This window comes from Lagopus muta, chromosome 26 (assembly GCF_023343835.1).
Source record: "Lagopus muta isolate bLagMut1 chromosome 26, bLagMut1 primary, whole genome shotgun sequence".
In the NCBI taxonomy this organism is placed as follows: Eukaryota; Metazoa; Chordata; class Aves; order Galliformes; family Phasianidae; genus Lagopus; species Lagopus muta.
In genome coordinates this window covers 4,235,941-4,257,212 of record NC_064458.1, presented here as the reverse complement: position 1 = coordinate 4,257,212, position 21,272 = coordinate 4,235,941, and the positions used below count along the sequence as shown (strand labels likewise).

The window sequence follows — 21,272 nt, the reverse complement described above, 5'->3', positions numbered from 1 at the left end:
TTAGGCAGCTGTGCAGTGCTGAGCTGGAGACTGGAACAGCTGGGCCCCAGGGCTGGCAGCTGGCACCGAGCTGCTGGCTCCAGTGGGCACTGCTTGGGGTCGTGTTTTTAAAGCACGCACTGGAAACATGGGAGAAGTGCATCCACTGTGTTTCTTGATTCAGACACGTATGCCCAAGGGAGCCTTTACTGGATGACTGCGCTTCAAACAACATTGCTTTTCTCATCTGCACGTGTGCAACAGACAGTGCCTGCAGGCAGGGGCGTCCCTAAGAAACAGCAGAAAGCTGAAGTCATGTCTAAACAAGGAAAGGACTCGTAAGCTTGGCAGATCGATCTGGACATACCAGGAAATACACTGAGAAACAAAGGGCAGCAGTAATCTGCTCTGAAAAACACTGGGAAAACTATAGGAGACTTAAAATAAAAGGGCTGAGAAGGGATCAGGCTGGAGCTGCCTGTTGCTGCCTGCATAAGGCTTCCCTACTTGGAAGCAGGCGGTGTCCACATCAGCTGTCTTCTTGCTGAGGCTGCATCCCACCAAATGATGGGCATGAAGGGGTTCTATAGGAAACAGCAATGGAATAACAGCAAACCTTCAGCCTGGGTGGTATTCACCCAAGAGCCAAGAGGGAGCTGACACCATAAAGAGTTCAGCTACCAACTGAGCAGGGTCGCTGTTGTTTCAAACCATGGTGGTGTCAGAAACTGATGGAAGTCCCAGGTGGAAATGTGAGGAGCTGCTGACATCTGGCCCGAGCAGATTGGCACAACGTACCATGAGTTACTGGAAACGTGTGTGAACATTACGTTGTGGGAAAGAGCTCCCTTGTGTTGTGTGTGAGGAAATCGTGTCTTTCTCTGCCAGAGTTCTCCCAAAGAGTCAACAAGTTTATGCAGAGGAGAGAACCTGCTGGTATTGCTTTGCAAAGGTGTTCAGAAAGACTCCTAGGCAGAGGTCCGAAGAAACACCTGAGGTTCTGTGAGAAACCAATAGATTTTTCACAGCTATGACTTGTTAGAGATGCCCAATGAATGGGTGGTGGTCTAACAGGCAATGGCTTTGCAGCTTGGGAAGAGAAAGGCTGGTAGAAAATGGGAGCAAGAGATGTCCCTTCTGACACTGTCACCAGGAAGGGACTCGTAATCCGTGTGATGGAGTACAACTGAAGATATCCACCTCCTTAACACCCACAGAATTATTTTCTTGTACCAAGACATCTCACCCCACCTCCAAGCTCACAGGCAGGTCAGGACAAGTGGTGTTGGAAGTCATACTCGTGGGATCGAGTGCACGGCACGGAGTGTGAGCAACGAGCTGCTGGGCTGGGTGTCCCGGAGCGCCGGCAGTCCTGATTCAAGAGCGAGTTTTACATCTCCCTGCTGAGTCCCAGAGCCTCTGCTGTCTTTGTCCACCACCTCAACCAGGATGGGACTGTTGGAGGAGCTCTGGCACCACCAGCACTGGCTGCCACCCGGAGCCACCTGGGAAGACATGAAGGAGTCTGCGGACACACACTACCCAAAGCCTCAGGACCTTTGGCTCTGCATCCCCGGTGCTCTGCTCCTGATCATTGTCCGATGCGGATTTGAAAGGTGGGTGCCACAAATCCAGCTTCTTCTGTGCTTGTTGTCAACAGTGTCTGTGCAGGGTTGCTCTGGACTTACCTTTACCCATCTCCTAACCACGATAAAGCTGGCAGGGGTTTGCTCCCAGAAATACTGAATCTCTCTGCATTTTGTGGCATTAAGCATTTGTGTGGCAGCAATGACAAGTCCATCACTCAGCTGCACCTCAGCCATGTGTGGAGAGTCCCTCTGGAGAGAGGGGACCGGGCTCTGCAGAGAGACCAGCTGGGAGCGTGCAACACAGAACAAGGCATTTGCTGGGTACAGCAGGGCTGGAAGCCACTGCAGAGCCAGGGGTCAGCCTGGTCTTAGAGGATACTCCCAAGGATGCTATGCAAGTCCCCACTCTCAGCACAGAGGAAGAGGGAGAGGACAGCTGTGGCTCCCACAGCCTGCTGTGGGACTGTCCTGTTCAAACCACTCCTTCCTCCTCCACAGCTCTGCCCTCCCCTGTCCTTCTGGCACCAGAGCTCCCCAGTTCATGCAGGGTTGAGGTACAGCAGTGCCTCAGCGATGGGCGTTCCACCTTGATGGAGGGAAATGGTCCTTCCAAGCAGAGCCTGTGAGCTGACAGCCATCTCCGGGCTTTTGGGTGGGAACGATGCAGATCCATGTGGCTGAGTTTAGGATATGGATTCAGACTGGGCTTTGGGCACCTGTTCCAAAATGAGGGACTGACACTGAGGGGAAATCAAGGAATTATCAGTGAGAGTGGGGCAGATTGTTGGGCAGACAGGCAGCCGTCCAGCCAGGCAGAGCAGGGCCTCAGTACCTGTGGAGTGGGAAGGCTGTGCTCAGCAAACCTGCCCTCAGCTGGAACGTGAGCCTTCTCTGATGGCCCTTCGATCCAGCCTATCCAGATCCCTCTGCAGAGCCACCCTGCCCTCGGGCAGATCAACACTCCCACCTGACTTGATGTCACCCACACACCTCCTGAGGGTGCACTCAACTTCCTCATCAAGATGGCTGATAAAAATATCAGAAGAAAGTGGCCTCGATACCAATATTCCTTATTGTTGTCGCCACTTTGATGGCAGAGGGCATCACATCCTCTCCGCTCTGAATTCTCTTTCCTCTTGTAGAACCATAGCTCTGCCCCTGGGCAGGAGGCTGGGAGTGAGAGACAAGCAGAGGCCCAAAGTTCAGCCCAATGCCACGCTGGAAGGCTTCTACAGGCTGCTGGGCAGGACCCCAAAGGAGGTGAGTGCCCCTGTGCTGAGAGCCCAGGCAACCAACACCTCCTTGCTCCATTGCCAACCACCATTCTGGTGAAGAAGCAGATATTTCACCACCAATGCATTCAGCAGCCACAGCCCCAGCACCACCCGTCTGGTGTGTGTCAGATCGAGCAGATAGCTGGGAGCAGTCTGCTTTCCCAGCAAAGCAGCCATCCCCCATGGTGGGCAGATCTGTGGATAAGGCTTCTTATCTTTAGCAGAGTCCTTCGGATCATTGCTCACAGTGAAGCACTCCTGAATCTATAAAATAATGATTGACTTAAATTTGTATGAAGCTTTGTCAAATTAATTTTGACTGTTTGTTGCTCAAGCAATTGGATGTTCCCCCTAATGTTACTGAGTGAGCTAGTATGTTTCTTTCACATCACAGACAAAGCTTATTTTCTCTTCCTTTGCAACCCACAGCTGATAATCATCTGTCAAACACACTTCAGAGGTGAAAAAATTGTAGTTAGGCTTTCAGAGCAGGCACTGAGTCCCACAGCTGGAAAAATTGGACAGAGAGAGCCGGTGCTAAGCTCCAAACCTGGGTTTACATATTTCTGCATGGAGTTTTAGGATGGCCAAAGTGATGCGGGAGGTCAGCAGTGCAAGCACAGCAGATGCAGTTCTTTCCCAAAGAGAGGCGGTCTCTGGGGAAGCACCGACCCCGAGGGGCAGAAGCAGCCCCTGACCCCACATGGAGACAGAAAGAGTCAGGGAGGCGAGGCGCTGCTTTCCCCATCTGTTCTGCAGGAGGACCTGATTTCAGTGGCCAAGCAAAGCGGCCTGCCAGTCAGAACAGTGCAGAGCTGGTTCCGGCAGCGGCGGGCCCAGGACCGTCCCAGGCTTACGAAGAGGTTCTGTGAGGCGAGGTAGGTGGGCCAGCGTGGGGATGGGAGCCTCCAACAGCGAGCTGCATGGCAGCACACGTTGTACTTTCCACTCTTATAAGAAGTTGTGAAGTCTCCTTCTATGGAGATAATCAAGACCAATTGGAGGCTGACCTGTGCAAGCTGTTTAGGGAACTGCTTTAGCAGGGGGTTGGACTCGATGATCTCTTGAGGTCTTTTCCACCCCTGCAATTCTGTGATTCTGCAATCATAGAATCACCAAGGTTGGAAAAGACCTCCACGATCATCCAGTCCACCTGTCCACCTACCAGCAATATTTCCCACTGCACCATGTCCTTCAGTACAGCATCTACACGACCCAGGTCCAGTTCTGGGCTCCCCAGTACAAAACAGACAGGGATCTCTTGGAAAGAGTCCAGCGGAGGGCCACAAAGATGGTGAAGGGCCTGGAGCATCTCTGCTATGAGGAAAGGCTGAGTGATCTGGGTCTGTTCAGCCTTGAGAAAAGAAGGCTGAGAGGGGACCTGATCCAGGTCCATAAGTATCTAAGGTGTGAGGGGCAGAATGGCGAGGCCGGACTCTTTTCAGTGGTGAGTGGAGACAGGACAAGGGGAAATGGCCAGAAACTGCAGCATAGGAAGTTCTGCACAAATGTGCGAAGGAACGGCTGTACAGTGAGGTGAGGAGCACTGGAACAGGCTGCCCAGGGAGGTGGTGGAGTCTCCTTCTCTGGAGATGTTCAAGACCTGCCTGGATGCCGACCTGTGCGACCTGGTGTAGGGAACTTCTTTGGCAGGGGGTTGGACTTGATGAGCTCTGGAGGTTCCTTCCAACCCCTACAATTCTGTGATTCTGTGATTCTGTGACCCTTGAACACCTCCAGGGATGGTGACCCCCCACTCCTTGGGCAGCCCATTCCAGCGCCTGACCACTATTTTGGAGAAGGAATCTTTCCCAACATCCAATCTGAATCTTCCCTGGTATAATTTCGGGCCATTCCCTCTCACCCTTTATTAGTCTAAGGCATATTGCAATAATATATGGAATCAGAAAGGACAGAGGAGTGTCCAGATGAAAAGTGGGATCTCAGCTTGAGGCTTTAAACTGTATGTACAAAGAGGCTCCAATCAGGCACAAGATCCTCTGTTCCTCGTTCTCTGAAAACAACGTTTCTCAGTGCTTGAATCCTGTTCCCACATCACAAAAGGAGGCAGGTAGAGGCACCTCGGGAGTGATGCTGATTCCCACTTAGTGCTGGCAGCATACGTCTGGGATTTGGGCACAGTGGAACCCAGGTGAGCTTTGGGCCCCACTGCCTTACCAGCATATTGCTGCACATGCAAACAGAGCTGAGCTGCTGCAAATCTGTGTCCAAACAGAACCGCTGTGGGCTTCTCGGCTGGTGGGAGAGCACCTGGGAGGGTGGGATCCCACATCCATCTGCCCACACCTATTCCTTCTCCAGCTGCTTCTGCTCTCCAGCCCTTGTGCCTAACTACACCCATTTTGCTGCTTTCCAGTCGGGTGCTGGATGTGATGGCAAAGCCTGGGGAGGCGCCCAAGCTCCAGAGGGAGTTATAATTCCCCCTTTGTTTCTTTCTGTTTTAGCTGGAGATTCACATTCTATTTCACATCATTCTTCTCTGGGGTGGCTCTCATATACGATGTAAGTATGTCAGCTGGGAAACACTGTGTGGTGATACCTTCCAGGTGTTCCTCATTCATGGAAAATAAGTTTGATGCTTCTGGGCTGCTCCAAGGAACCCATAGATGATGTGTGGCCATGACTATGGGTTTAGACCACAGTTTCAGAGTCAAAGAAGGACAAATTCAGGGACATAGCACAGAACCATTCCCAAACCACATCCAGCAGAACAGCCCCCTTCTCCAGATATGGGCCTGGCTACGTGGCTGTGGTGTCACCACACTTTTCTTCATCCTGGCTGCACCCACTGCCCGCTGGGTATCATCACTTTTGGTGAAACATTCACCATTGACAACTGCCATTCACTTTTGCAAAGGTCAGGGCAGATTGGCTGTACCACAAGCACTCTGACACCATCTGCTTACTGAAGTGCTTTTTCATGCTTTTGATGTACATTCTTAGGGATATGGACTCTTACTGCTGCCTTCTCTTTGTGCAGAAGCCATGGGTTTGGGATCACACCGTGTGCTGGCTGAGATATCCACAACAGGTGAGCTGCGAGTCTGTGGGATAACTCGGGTTGGAAGGAGGTTTCTTGTCAGCTGTGAGCAGGAGCAGGTTGTCAGAGCAGGTCTTTCTCCAGTCTGGTTTTGAAGACCTTAAGGGATGGAAACAGCACAGTGTCCCCAGGCAACCTGTCCTGTTGTTTGAAAATGGTCATGAGGACCAAGTTTCCCCTTAGGTCCACCTCTTGTTTCTAACCACGCACGCTGCCTCTCACCCTCGCACCATGAACCACAGTGAAAACCTGGCTGTCTTCTTGACCAGCTCTCTGCAGGCGGTGCGTATGGAGGAGCAGCAGGAGGCTGTCCTGCCTCTGCCCTGAGCAGCCACTTCTTCTCTATGAGTTTCTCTGTAATACAAGCCTGGCAGGAAGCAGCTCCACGTGTGGGGCCACAAAAGGGACTAGGCAGTCAGGACAACCCTTGAATTCTTAAAGAGGAATGGGGACTGAAATTTCAGTGGGTGAACCTGTCTCCTCTCAGTTCCTCTGTGATGATCAGGGACTTGTCCTGCCCTCAGCCAGCACAGCAGCAAACAGTTCAGCCACAGGGGACGGGGAAATGTAGATATGACAGCCCTGCCCCAAATGCAGTCTGAATGAATGCGCTTACCTGGGAAGAGCCTTGTCCTTTCCTGTCCCCCAAAGCTAAGCAAGGGTTGTCATGCTGCCTTTTGCTTGTGTCACAGCCTCTCCTACCCACGCTGGGCTGGTTCTACCTGCTGGAGCTCTCCTTCTACTGCTCACTGGTCATCACCCTGCCCTTCGATGTGAAGAGGAAGGTAAGTGGCAGCAGCACAACTACAAACCACTGCATTGGCACCACTCAGCCCCCTGGGAATGCCCAGAAAATCCCCAGCCCTGGAGGCAGCATCTGAGTGAGGGCACACTCAGTTCTGCAGCCCTCCTCCCTCCCCTGAGCCTCACTCTACAGCAGCTTTGCCTTTCTGCCCGCAAGGCCAGGGGAGTGCTGTGGCTGACACAAAGACTGTGTGCCCAGCCAAGTGGCAACCACTGGGTGGGCACAGTGCTGTGGCCCTTCCCTTCTGGCTCCCAGAACCAGAAGGCTCCATCCTTCTGATGGGACAGACCCGGGTCCTGTTGATGCACGTATTGCTTGCATGGTGTATCCTGAGCAGTGGGACGTGCTGGCCTTCTGAGACCCACAGACCCAACAGCCACCTTTGCCCTCTCCCCACATGCTTTGGTCTGCAGTGTAGGCTGCACAGTTTGCAATTAATTTGACAATTACATTTTCTTGCTCTGTGCCAGAAATGGACTCTACCCAGCTTTAGCAAGCAGGTCAATGACTTGCAGTGACTTAAAATTGCCAACCATCCCACAGTGTTTGCAGACAGGCTGCTGGCTGGAAAGCTGCAGTGCCTCCCAGAAGTAGCAGGAAGCTGCCATATGGGCCAGAGCTGGAGCTGGGCTTCTCATGACCTCCACAGAGCACTGAGGGTTCCTGCTTTTTTACCCCATGCGGGACAGGACTCTGAGCACTTTGACCGAGCTGTAGGTGGCCCTGTTTACTACAAGAGGTTTAGGCTAGATGACCTCAATGATCCCTCCCAACTCAATTCTATGACTACCTTTGCACATATAGGCTTGTCCTTGCTGCAGGGTTCTCTGTTTCCACACGGGAAGGCATGTTCCCCACCTGCAGCAGCTCCATCCGCCTCCATTGGTTCCTCTCCATGGGCAGTGCTGGGGAGTCCAGGGACTGCCTCCACTGTGGTTACTGGGCAGGTCCTGCCCCGGGCCAAAGGCAGCTACTGTTATCACACACAGCTCTTCAGTACATGGAAGGGTGAGCCCATGTACAGCATAGGAAGAAAGTAAGGAGCATTAAGGGGTGATGCTTTGTGGAGGTGTTTTCCACATCCAACAAGGCAGCACCATCCACAAACAGCCGCTGCCAGGTCAAGACACTCTGTCTTCTCCTTACAGGACTTCAAGGAACAGATCATCCACCACATTGCCACCATCACTCTGATCTTTGTATCCTACTGTGCCAACCTGATACGGCTTGGGGTGATGATCATGCTGGTCCATGATGCCTCTGATTACCTTCTAGAGGTGAGTTCCCCTCGCTCAGAAATGCAGTTCCGTGCTCACATCTGTCAGTAGTGCATTGCTACACGTGACCTGTGCGGTGGGAGGACCAGGAAGCATCAGATTTAGTTCTCCTGGGGGAAAGTGAGTGAGTGCAAACTGAGACATCAACCAACTAATCTGATAACCTGATAACTCATGGAAATCCCTGCAGACCTGCAGGAGAGGGATGGGAGAAGGAGCACGCTGGCACATGGGATATATGGCTCTTTGTCTCTCTACAGCTGGCCAAGGTTCTCCATTACATGAAATGGAAGCGGGTCTGTGAAGCTGTCTTTATAGTTTTTGCTGTGGTGTTCATCAGCTCCCGCCTTGTCATTTTCCCACTAATGTGAGTTATGTTTTAACGAACAGAACATTCCAGGTAAGCTCGAAGATGAATCCAGCTAGAACTGAGGAGGAAAGCTGAGGGTTGTTGGCTATAAATTAACATTGAGTCGCAAACTGCCCTTCATCCCCAGGCTGTGGCTGTGTCCCACGCTGGGATGTCAGACACCCAGCTCCAGCTCCAACACAGGGAGAAGCACTGCCTGCTGCTCCTGGAGGGCATTGCAGGTTTCCAACCAGCAGCCTGTCTGAACGCTGTGGGATGGTTGGCAATTTTAAGAATCACTGCATGTCTTTTGGGACCTGGGCTGTGCTTGCTAGAGCTGGTAGAGTCCCTTCCTTGGGCAGAGCAAGAAGGCACCAAAGTGAAGCATGATTTCCCAGTCTTAGCACAGCTCAACTCTGCCCAGGGGACCCAGGAGACAAACATCTGTCCAGAAAGATTCTTGACCCTTGTAAGCCTGCTGGAGTCTTGTCTCCTCATTTGTTTCTCTCTCTCTCCCACAGCACATACTATTACTATGTGACAAAATTTGAGATGTTCTTCCTAAGCTGCCTGATAAACGCCTTCCTGATAATCCTGCAGTTGTTGCACATTTTCTGGTCCTTTCTAATCCTCCGGATGACCTTTGGTGTCATCCTGTATGGCGCGGTAAGAAAAACCTTTTTCTCCTCCATGACCACGAGATCCAGCATGGTTCTGCACACCTGAAAAGAAAGGGTGGGAGAAAAGGGACTGCCCAGCCAAACAGCCCAAGAGCTTCAGAACTGAAGTCACGTGCTGAGGGTTGTATGGGCACCTTTGATGGTGAAGATGAGAGAAGTTCCCTTCTTGGGTATTTTGTTTGCTGGTGTTATGCCTTCAGCTTACGCTGAGCTGCACCCTCTTTAAAAAGAGAAAAAATAGTTTCTCTGAAGGATGAAACACAGCACACTCTCATCTAGTTTGCATATGATGGCAAAATGAGGCGGAGTCAGTGTGTTCAAGGGCACTGCTGCTACCTGCGACGGCTCAAGGAAGGTGGAGTATTTGGCTGTTGGGAACCCCAAGGAGGTCAACAGAGAAAAATCAGAAATCCTCCACCTGGTGAGGAAGAATCCTCTGCCAGAACACAATAGGGCTATGGGGCAGAAAAAGACCTCTGTGTTTTGGAGATGGACACAAACCAAGTGTGGGCTCTGGTGGCAAAGAAAGCCAAGACAATCCTGGGCTACATGACAAGGAGCATAGCCAGCAAATAGCGTGGCACCTCATCTGCTGTGTCCAGATTTGGGTCATCCGGTGCAATACAGGAAAGTAACAACAATACACAGACATCCTGCAAACTGCCACCAAGACAGTGAGGGGCTGAAGTACATGATCTGTGAGGAGGAGCTGAGGGAAATGGGCTCAGTAGGCTTTAGGAGAAGCTACTAAAAGCCTTCCAGCATCTAGAGGGAAGCTTTTAAGGAGGAGGAGCCAGGTTCTTCTTAGTGATGAACAATGGGAGAACAAGAAACAATAGACAAAAGCTGAAATGCCCATTTCAATCTACATATGAAGAAAAACTTCTCCATGGTGTGGGCAGTAAAGCAGCAGCAGAAGTTGCTCAGGGAGTGGAGTATGACCTACTGGGATGTACTGCACTGAGTATGGCCAGCAGGGCAAGGGAGGTGGTCCTCTCTGCTCTGCCCTGAGGAGGGCACAGAATACTGTGTCCAGTTCTGGGCTCCCCAGTCAAAACAGACAGGGATCTCCTAGGAGTCCACCAGAGGGCACAGAGATGATAAAGGACCAGGAGCATCTCCTGTATGAGGAAAGGCTGAGTAACATGGCTCTGTGCAGTCTAGGGAAAAGAAAACTGAGGGGAGATTTCATAAATATTTATAAATGTCTGAAGGGAGGTGGGAGGCAAGGGATGAGGCCAGGCTCTTCTCAGTGGTGCACAGTGACAGGGCAAGGAGTAATGGCCTAAAACTTGAACATAGGAAGTTCCATACTACCCATGTGAAAGAACTTCTTTATGGTAAGGGTGATGCACCACAGGAACAGGCTGCCCATAGAGGTGGTGGAGTCTCCTATGGAGATATTCAAGACCCATCTGGATGCCTACCTGTGTCACCTATTGTAGGGAACTGCTTTAGCAGGGGGTTGGACCCAATGATCTCTTGAGGTCCCTTCCAACCCCTGCAATGCTGTGGTGCTGAGTGATTCCGCGAGGCAGTGCAGTGCCCTTCTTCCTGAGAAGCTTGATCTGACATCAAAGCTGAGCACACTTTGAGGAAGAGGTTGGACTACACGATCACCTGATGTCCCTTTTCAATATGACTTACCCTATGACCCTAAATACAGGTACATGCATTTGTGAGTGTATATATCAATATATAAAATCCAAAATAGACTATGTACTCACAAAGCAATGAGAGAGAAGTTCCACCTTCAGTTTACCTATGTGAGGTCTAAGCTCTCTCTTTGTATTTGGCTCAGCTCCTTTAAGGGCCAGCCCACTCTGTGCCATTCATCGCATCCAGCAGTTTCTGTAGTCATTATATTAATAACACTTGTTTTATTAATGCACCAAAAAGTGCATTCAGATGCAAGAAACACTTGACTGTTTCAGCCTTCCAAATACAGGGACAATTACCACACTGGTATTGAGGACCTGTGCTCACCTATTACTTTTATTACACCTCTCAGGTTACTTCATCAGTGCTCTGAAGGAAAGCAAGACTATCTGACATAGCACGGCAGAGGTTCTGCAGCTCATTTAAATCATCTTTCTTTCCTACAGAAAAAAAAAGATGCAAGAAGTGACACTGAGGAAAGCGATGGGAGCGAAGCAGAGGATGCGACCAAGAACGAGTAGCGCGAGTTCGTTATCAAACCCCAAGAGCCAGAGAGTCTTAAAAGTACAGAGGCTGAATAGGACCCAGGGGAAGAGGCCAGACTGACTCATAGACCCCTCACAGTGGTACAACACAAAGCACCATCTGACATCTACATTGGCTGCTCTGAAAGTAATGCTTCCTATTTACTTCCACGGAAACTATAACAGATACAAAGAGCACAGTAACGCTATTTGATAGAGCAAATTGTCAGCTACAAAATGCTATTTCTTAACACAGTCTCCACCATTAGCTGTGCATTTTCATCAGTGACGAACGGGAGCTGCGTGCTGCACTCAGATCTGCACCATCGGAGGTGACCCACTGACCCACGGCTGAAATGCACCACACTGCACCGGCTGGTCTCCATAACTGTTCGGTAAGCATCAATGGATGTCAGTGGGTGCCATTTGTTTTGCATGGAGGAATTCAATGACGTCCCTTTGCTTCATCCGTGCTCCCATGTCAGACCCATCCTGTCAGAGCTCCCCTCTGCTGCCATCTGTTACACAGCAGCAAAATGTAATGGGATATTGGTGGGAAGGTTCAGCCCCTACTGCCGTCCCTCTGACGTCTGCTTCTGACATGGGCTTACATCATAAAGCAGGAAGCATCACTTTTGGAGCTGACCTCTTAGATTTCATCATGTCGTTTCCAGGCAGTAAGTAACTTTAGGAGATGTTTTCTTCACTTCTTTGGTTGGGAGCATTGCTTTACTACTATTCTGTGGTCACTTATCTGGGAACAATGATCTGTCAGCCAAACTCTTACTGGAAACTGTCGAACATTTAACCAACTTGTAATTTTGGAAGACGCCAACAGCTGTTGCTTGCCACCTGATGAGAACAGTTGCATAGGAACAGCTCCTGCTTTAACCTCCAAATAAGTTTTCAGTTTTGTAGTCTGAATTGGCCGGGCTTTGGGGCAAGGATGGACTGTTCCCATAGCCAAGACCCAGCCAGCTGCTGGTTGCTGTGTATGCTGTGGGAATGGTGTGAAAGAGATCGTGTCTAAAAGGTCTTGCTTAACTGAATATGTACCTTGGGATAATGCTCCTGAGTGGAAAGCAACTGGAACTCTTCTAAATGCATGCTTTTCTGCCAGAGATTATAAGTTAGTCTGAATGGGAACATTCCATAGGAGTGTATTAATTCTGCTGGAATATTATACAGGTTTTCTCCATTTTGGATAACCATTCACTTTGTAACGAATTTGTGAAAGAACGTAAGACTTGAAGTCTATATAGGAATGAATTGCACCTGAACCAAAGAGTGGTTTACCTTGATTTCTACTGATGCATTGTTTTTTTCAGTCTCAGCAATCTCAGTTCATATATCAATCAGAAAGTCTGGTCAGAGACCTGCCACAGATCTGACATCACCAATAACACGAAGGCTTGGATGCTTCAGAGAGCAGATAAATCTATTCATATTTAGTCTACAGAGAATAATCAGAAACTTACAAATGCTGTTTTAAGGCTGTTTTCTATCTAGGCTTTGAATAGGCTTCCATGGCATCTGACATATTTTACATGTTAGGGAAAATGAAAGAGCATTTCAACACTGCTGCGCCACACTGAAGAAAGGAGCCTTTAATGAAAGGTACTTGCTTGTCCCTGCTGCCTGCACCCCAATTCAGCCACTGGGATGGAAAGGGCATTTTTATGCTGGGGCTGCAGAGCAATGAACCCAAAGGGGACTAAGGAGAGGGAAGTGGGATTCTGAGTGCCCCATTGGTGAGTGGTTATCATCACATTCCCAAATACACAAACCCAGAGTAGCCTCCCTCTTTCTGTGGGGCTCTCTAGGCTCGAATAAAGGTAATTTTAACCATTTGACAGAACATGGGAAGATTATTTGAAGCTAAAATGATACTTTATGATGATACGTCTTATGGCTTGGCTGCAGTTGTATTTTTGCTTTGCTTTTGTGTTTTTGTTTTGCTGCAGTTGTGTTTTTGCTTTGCTTTTAAATTTGTCCTGCAGTAATATGAGCCCAGATGTACTGCTGAAGATTCGCTTGACACACATTTATTGCTTTACATCTACAATTTTTAATTTTATATCTGATGCAATGACTTTCCTGTCTCTCCCAACTGTACACAGGGAAGCAGAGGAGTTGGAGCACAGAGCAGCCCTTTGTGTAGCTTGAGGAGTTTATGTGCCTTTAAAACTGACTGCAATTTCCAACTCACGTGCAATTGCAAAGCTTTCAGTTTTTCTTAAATATCAATCACCAGGTAGAAAAAAAAGAGACACAGCCAGGAAGGAAAGAGATCTCTTTTCAAAATTTAAGGCATTTCACAAACCAAATTTGATACAACCCAGTTCCCATTGGCTCTAAGGCACATGAATTTTCCTTCGTGGTTATCCCAGGTCTGACATCACTTGGCCTACATATCAAACCTTCGCACAGAGACACAACCATGAATAGGAAGGGGGCACGGGAGCTTGTTGTCTATGACCTGGCACATGTCAACATAGGGATCAAAGAGGACGACAGTGGGGAGGGCACTGTTACCCTTTCTTTGCCCAAGCAGATAAATTTGTCCATTCACAGTGCAGCATCCCATGAAGAATTTCTGGGTCAAGCATTCTTCATCCACGTGGGTCCACTCATCTGTTTCCACATCAAATCGAAAAGCTTCCCCTCCTATGGTGTACAGAGCACCATTCAGTGATGTGATGCAGAGATCGTACCTGAGAGAGGAGAAATCCTTGATGAGAATCAACAGAAAGATCTGTCCCCTGAAATATTCATTGCCACTTAACTCCTTGTATCAAAACCCCCATTTGCACTTCGGCTACAACAACCCCAGGCGATGCTGCAGGCTTGGGGCGGTGTGGCTGGAGGACGGCGTAGAGGAAATGGACCTGGGGGTATTGATGGATGCTCAGCTGAACATGAGCCGACAGTGTGCGCAGGTGGCCAAGAAGGCCAATGGTATCCTGGCTTGCATCAGAAACAGCGTTGTAAGCAGGAGCAGAGAGGTGATTGTTCCCCTATATTCAGCACTGGTGAGGCCACACCTCGAGTACTGTGTCCTGTTTTGGGCCCCTCACTGCAAGAAAGATATTGAGGCCCTGGAACGTGTTCAAAAGAGGTCAACAAAGCTGGTGAGGGGTCTGGAACACAGGCCACATGAGGAAAGGCTGAAGGAGCTGGGAATGTTCAGCCTGGAGAAGAGGAGGCTCAGGGGAGACCTCATTGCTCTCTATGACTGCCTGAAGGGAGGTTGTAGTGAGCTGGTGGTCGGCCTCTTCTCTCGTGTCATTAGTGATAGGAGCAGAGGGAATGGCTTCAAGCTACGACAGGGGAGATTCAGGCTGGACATGAGGAAGTATTACTTTTCAGAAAGGGTGGTCAGGCACTGCAATGGATGCCCAGGGAGGTGGTGGAGTCACCGAGCCTGGGGGTGTTCAAGGAAAGGCTGGATGTTGTGTTGAGGGACATGGTTTAGTAGGAGCTATTGGGAATAGGTGAACGGTTGGACTGGATGAGCTTTTAGGTCTTTTCCAACCTTGGTGATTCTATGATTCTATGATTCTATGATTTGAACTGAGCAGCACAGAAGTGGACCTCTGCATTTCTGCAGTGCAACCTCTTGGCACCAGTGCTCGTCAGAACAGCTGTGGCTTTGTGCAGCCACGGTTTGAAACCACCCAGTGCCACGGGTCCCTCACACCCCAAGGTCTGTGCCAGGGACACACACCCTCCTTGGAAACACCAACATAATATCCAGTCCAACTTCCAAAACCATAGCTATAGCCGTTGCCCCTTCCTATGCCGTTTTAGCTTATGAACAAGACCACGGTCACCATCTGTGTAACTGTCCTTGCTGTAGCTATGGCCTCTTCACCCACAAAAATCAGCCCAGCTCCTTTGGTGGGTTCTCTCAGGACTTGTACTCCACATCCTGACCATCTCACAACCCACCACAGTCTCCTCTCCAGTTTCTTTGTATTTCTCTTGAACTGAAAATCCCAAACTAGACCCCGTACCATTAGTGCAAAGGGCAACAATCACTCACTGTAACATCTTGCAATACTACTCCAAATGCAACTCTGGATGTACTTTGCCCATCTGTGATGAGAGCAATGGTTGGAATGCACCAAAGCTGGCGTGCACTGTAAGCCCCATTTTTTGCAGTGGGTCCTACAGGGACAGCTCAGCACCAGCCCGCACTGATGCACAGCATGATTCCTTCCAGGTGCAGAAGGAACCACTTCTCAGTAATTAAACCTCAGGAGGTTCAAAAATCTCAGTTTCTCCATTCTTTATTTTGTTGTATATCCCAAATAACTGAATAACTGGGAACTGATATATTAGAAGCCTAGAGTATTTTCAGTCCTATCTAGACTGCCATTATTTTAATCTTCATTTTTCCAGAGCAGCCCTGTGACTGAGTGCACGTGTCCATGTGAGCACATTTATGCTTTTCCAGTCTGGGGCACAGCTCCCTTGATCCATTTGAATTCATTTCAAGGGAAAGACAATCCATTTAAGTCACCTAGGAGCAGACTACTTAATTTGGAACAGAAACTACAGGCAGCAGCAAGAGGTTCTGATCTCATAATGGTAAAGCAGAGTATGCGAGTCCTGCTGGGCTCGAGTTCTTCAGCAGTGCCAGTATCCACAAGGAGCCCAGCCTGCTGACAAGGTGTCTTGGAGACCTGAGATAACAGTTTGGATATGGAACTATTTCCTGCCAGTTACAACAAAGTTCATTCGGAATGGCTACAGATAAAGCCACCTCTCAAAGTCAATCACATGAAAGTTGTAGAGAATTTCCCCCTTTTAACAACTCAGAACATGGAAAAGGACTTCTTTATTTGTGCTTCTCCAAACATTGAGCTGTGATTCATGTATAATTAAACAAAATTTAGTTCACTGTCTTTAGTTTTCTCTATTAAAAAAAAAAAGCCATCATAGATGTACACTTAACAGAGTACACAGAAATGTAAATTCAATAGCTAGAAGAAGGAGTCAGGGAATGTCTACCTGGCAATATGCTCCCTCTGAAGAAAAGCACATCAGCCCTGAAACTGAGGAATTGGCTGCAGTAAATCCTCTCTCACTGAGATTCTACCATTTGGAGTTGAATGTCAGCCTAAACTCTGCTTAGCTCCAAACTTTTGGGAAATTGAGAGGAGACTCTGTTTCACACTGCTTTAAGTATAACTGGGAGTCAGAGTAACTGGAAACCCAATCAAAGAAGGTAAACAAGGAGGCAGTCATCACTTGGAGAGTCACCAGGCATCGGTCAACTTGTGGGAGATGAGAAGTGATTGCCTTTGCATCACTTATTTTCTTTTTTCTTCCTCTTTCTTTCAATTATTCTACTGCCTTTATCTCAACCCACAAGCATTCCTGCTTTCGCTCCTCCTGTTCTCTCACATTCCACTGGCAAGGATTGAGCAAGTGGCTGGTGAGAGTTAGATGCTGCTTGGTATCAACCAACTCCAACAAGATAAAAAATGCAGCACCTATTAAAACTCCACAGTAAAACTGTCTTTGTGTGTTCAATGCAAAAATGCCACTAAGGCTGAGATGGGCAAAAAAAAGAGCAAATCAGCTCCATGAACACCATAACCAGAATGAGGAGAACACACTCCAGGTTAGTCCCCTACAGCCAGTGGAGAGCAGCACTCCAGAGGTGGAGCTGGTTCTCCTAAGAGGATCTACAGCCCATGAAGAAGCCTACATTAGAGCTGGGTTATCCTGTAAGACTGCAGCCCATGGGAAGCACCTATACTGGAGCAAGTAAAAAAGTGTGAGAAAGAAGGAGGAGCAAAGAGGAATTGTTATGGACTGACCATAATGTCCTCCATCTTCCCCATCCCTGCTCAGGAAGGAAAATGAGAAAACAGCTGGGTGGGAGTTTGCCCCTTCACCAAGGTCAACCCCTGCAGCAAAGCCTTTCTCTTCTTCTCAGGTCCAACAGGATTATTTCTTACCTTGGAAGTGGAGAAAATGAGATGACATCCCAGCTGTCTGTCTCTGTGTTCAACCTTTGCACCCCATCATAGACATGTCCGTTTTCATCCAGGCCACAGACCACGTAGATCCTGCTTCCCACACTGACCGCATCTCCCCGCTCCACAGGCTGAACCATAGGACTCATGCTTTCCCACTCGGAGTCCACCAACGCCATGCGCTCCACTTCTGCAATGATCCCTTCATCCGTGTTCCCTCCGAGCACATACAGGTAGAGCCCTACTCCTACAGCACAATGGCTGTTGCGAGACTTCTTCATGGCCGGGCCTTCCAGCCAGCTGTTGCTCAGACAGTTGTAGATCAGCACCCAATCCACACTGTACCACACAAACTCATCTCGGAAATATCCTCCTGTCACGAAAAGGAAGCTTCCTGGAAAGACAGCAAGGAAAAGTATCAGTTACACGAGGGCTGAAAGTTGTTCTTTTCTTTCTACGCTGTACCAACAGGCTGCAAGATCAGCTGAGGAAATTACTGCTCTTTTATTAGCTGGCAATTTTTGATACGTGAGCCAGTGGGATGCAGCCACTCCTTCCGAGTCTCCCTGGCGGAGAACCATAGAAGCAGTGGTTGGAAACAGCCTCTGGGGATCACTCCTGCAGGGTCCTAATTGACATGGGACTCGCAACACCAGGTAAGCAGGCCCATGGTTTTGAGCTGCCTTCAAAGTCTCCAAGGATGACCACATGTACATTTTTCTTAAAGGCAACTATAAATCATCATCTGGCAAAACAACCATGAGAAGAAGGCCCAAAGCCAAAAACATGTGCTGCTTAATGGCATTCGTTTCACTCCAGATAAAGCTGACGTGAAGAGTCTGATACCTTCACTGCTTTGCAACGTGAAAAGCATTCAGCCTTGCCTAGCATTCTCCCAGCATTATGCAGAACAAAACCATTCTTTGAACCATTTCTGACCATTTCTGAGTACAAGTGAGGTTTATTTTATTATTATTATAGAAATTATGTTATTATAATTATAGAATATAATAATAGAAAACAAATTTCATGTGTACTCAGAAATGGTATGCTGTGTCTCATAGGAGAGGCTGCTGAATTTGCTGCATTTGGGCCCCTAAGCCTCAGTGCGTTGCACTCGCTCAGTCCCGGCTGCTAGCACCACTTGAGTTCCAGCTCTATGAGTTACCTACTGCTGCCACTGCATACTGGGTGAGGTTTCTGCGCTGCAAGGGAGAGCAAGCCTGCCAGGTCCCAGTTTTAGGTTGAAATAGAAATAATTCTTGCTGTTCCTTGTCACGCTTTCCTCCCAGGACGTACAGGGTGTCGTAGCTCCGACTGGTGGAAGGACGCAGCGTCACGTCTCGCCAGCTGGGTGGAGGACAGCTGTCCAACCTCCTGATCAGCCTGGAGAAGGAATCTGCCTGCCCAGGGCGTTTGCTGCGCTTCACCAAGATGTCAAGGAAGGACAAACTCAGAAAACCAACCCTGACTTCAGCCACCAAATCCAAAAAGTCTTTCTCCCTTGTTTCTGGGTCGTCCATTATCCACATCATGATGCTGTCGAACACCACATCTTCTCGAGGAACAAAGAGGTCATCGCTTTTGAGGAACTGCATCAACGTTTCTTTAGGTAGTGCCTTAAATTCCTCCTGAGACATTACGTCCCCCCAGTGGGTGAGAGCCACGTTCATGGCAGATGCATGCAGCTCTATAAAGGCAAAACGCTGTGCGTAGGCCATCAGGCCCAGGCAGTTGGAAACGTGCAGCTCTCTCTCCAGAAATTTCTCACACAACAATTTCACCCTATCAAACTGAAAAAAATCAGCTGTCTCCAGCAAGCTGGTCACATTTTCTTGACCTATGAGCACTTGGGCTGTGCGAGTGAACTCAAGAAGTGCCTGGAAAGGTGCTGCATCAATCCCTCTGATCACTATGTGGTGCTCAGAGCTCTCCCTCGTGCCCCCAAAAAACATCGCTTCAAAGTAACGGCTGTGTAATGAAAGCGCCCTACGGCTGACCTGAAAAAGTCTCTCTCCGACCTCAAGAACTGTGTCTGCAACCACTTCTGCCTGAGAATCCAGCTCTTTTGGTTCCTGTGCAGACCCCATGGCGGCTGATGGCCGGGCGGTTAATTTTAACTCAGTCCTTACACAGCCTTCACTCATGCGAGGGCGCTGGAAATACTATCTGCCCAGCTGGGATAAATGAAGATAAGCCAATCTTGTCCTAAAAATAGAAAGTGCTTTCTGTGCTCCTGCTTTGGTCTTCTGCCTTTCCTGCTGCTTTTAAGCAACGGCAGGAGAGCCGCATAACCCCAAATCGGCAGATTTAACTGGAATCCACCCTTGCTAGGCAACGTCAAAGTGAATTAGAGGAGCTGTTCTCCAAGTAGGAGAAGAGAGATGAACAACCAAAACATTTCTGAGCATTAACATCATTTCAGGAAATTGTAGATTAATATTGACCCCACTGAGAAAAACACGCATAGTAACTTTCTTCCTGCAAACCAAACACTGAGGAAAGGTTGAGACTTTCAGGAAAACGTTCCTGAGTTTAGATCCTTTGCCAGTCTAACATCAAACCCCAGGCTGCACGCAGTGTTTAGCTTTAAGCTTGAACAGAACATAGGGGGAAGGAAATAACCCCCATCCAAACCCAGAAAGCAGCCATGCATCCAGCCACTCTCAGTGCACTTAGTAGCTGTACTACAAACAGATCACTGACCTCACACAGTGGATTTTCCAAAGCATTCAGATCAGTCTGATAAGTTTTGGCATATCTGATAAAGCTTTGCACAGCTTGAAGTAGGGACTCTAATCCTAAGGAGCCTATCCTAAGAGGTCTCAGCCCCACTTCCCAGCAGCTTCCAGCAAACAGGATGGTGCTATGTGGATCAATTGCGCTTATTTTCTCCGGAGGCTCCTTATTGTATTTCTGGAAAAGTCACTTCTGTCACATCGGTTTTATGCAGTTGTATTTAGGAATGAATTCAATACGAGCACACATACACCTAAAATTGATTTCTTGGTTTCTACATTCTTAATTTTATGTACTTTGCTCTGAAATTATTATCCAAATGTCTGCAGAGAAGGAGTCGTGCATCTTGTGATGAAGTTCAAATAACCCAGTAGGAAACCCTGGAATCGCGTCCCTCTCTAGAATTTATACATGACACACAGCTCCAGGTGGATCGCTGCCCTCTCTGCATCTAAAACTGGAATCCACCTAAGAGAGCTTCCACGGGCCTTCATTACACACTGCACTCCGAACTGACACCAGACATGGTGTGGCGTGTTACTGGTATCAACAACCAGCAGCCTCTCACCCTTCTCAAGTCCAAGTTCCCTTGTCCAAGACTGCACTGAGACCAGAGAACAAATTCTGCCCTAAGCACTAAATAAGAGTTTATCTATTGAAGTTGTGCCACTGTGTAAGTGGAGGGGAAGTTCCAACCTCTTCTCAATGATGACAGGTGACAAGACACACAGGAATGGCACTAAGCTGCACCAGGCGATGTTCAGACAGGATATTAGGAAAAACTTCTTCAGCATGAGGATGAGGATGCACAAACACAGGAGAGCTGTTTCACACCCCCAAGCCTGTCAGCATTCAGGAGGCATAGGGGTAATGCTCTCAGTTAACTCTGTTAGCCCTGAAGAGCTCAGGCAGTTGGACTTGATGATCTCTGAAGGTCCCTTCCAACTAAATTATTCTAAGTTTTGCAACATAAGAAAAAGAAAAAAGTGTTGGAAGGAGCATGACTGCACAGACAGCCGCATGTCCAGAGCTGTGGAAAACATCCAAAGGATGAGTCCACAGGAGCCTAAAATAATCCAGAAGCACACCTTCATACACACAATATTTATACACACAACATGCCACACGAGGCACAGCTCCTTAGGAAAGTCTCACATTAACTTCAAGTTCACCTCCATTTTAGCACTGACCCAGGAAAAGCTATCAAATCAAGACCAAATGCTGTCAGTCATTTCTCATTGATTTCCTGCCTGGGAAACGAGCACAGCTTGTGATCTGGTCGTTTCTGTTTTTGTTGTGTTCACTCATCTCTTGAACAAACACTCTTTAGATTTGTTCAGTGTGCA

The 21,272-nt window shown here is 48.6% G+C and overlaps 2 protein-coding genes across 2 annotated transcripts; one reads left to right on the top strand and one right to left on the bottom strand.

Annotated features, from left to right (window-relative positions):
- Nucleotides 1-1,428: 1,428 nt before the first annotated feature.
- Nucleotides 1,429-11,227, top strand: LOC125685022 (ceramide synthase 4-like). The gene is made up of 10 exons (XM_048927717.1): nucleotides 1,429-1,595; nucleotides 2,711-2,828; nucleotides 3,602-3,720; nucleotides 5,308-5,365; nucleotides 5,844-5,894; nucleotides 6,596-6,688; nucleotides 7,857-7,985; nucleotides 8,246-8,352; nucleotides 8,856-9,000; nucleotides 11,120-11,227. Exons 1-10 carry the CDS (start codon nucleotides 1,429-1,431, stop codon nucleotides 11,192-11,194), a joined length of 1,062 nt encoding a protein of 353 aa, XP_048783674.1. The 3' UTR covers nucleotides 11,195-11,227.
- Nucleotides 11,228-13,058: 1,831 nt separating this feature from the next.
- On the bottom strand, nucleotides 13,059-21,218 carry LOC125684868 (kelch-like protein 24). The gene is made up of 3 exons (XM_048927407.1): nucleotides 18,356-21,218; nucleotides 17,170-17,581; nucleotides 13,059-13,911 (listed from the first exon to the last, which is right to left on the bottom strand). The coding sequence occupies exons 1-3, from the start codon at nucleotides 19,332-19,334 to the stop codon at nucleotides 13,605-13,607; spliced, it is 1,698 nt and encodes a 565-aa protein (XP_048783364.1). The 5' UTR covers nucleotides 19,335-21,218; the 3' UTR covers nucleotides 13,059-13,604.
- Nucleotides 21,219-21,272: the final 54 nt, after the last annotated feature.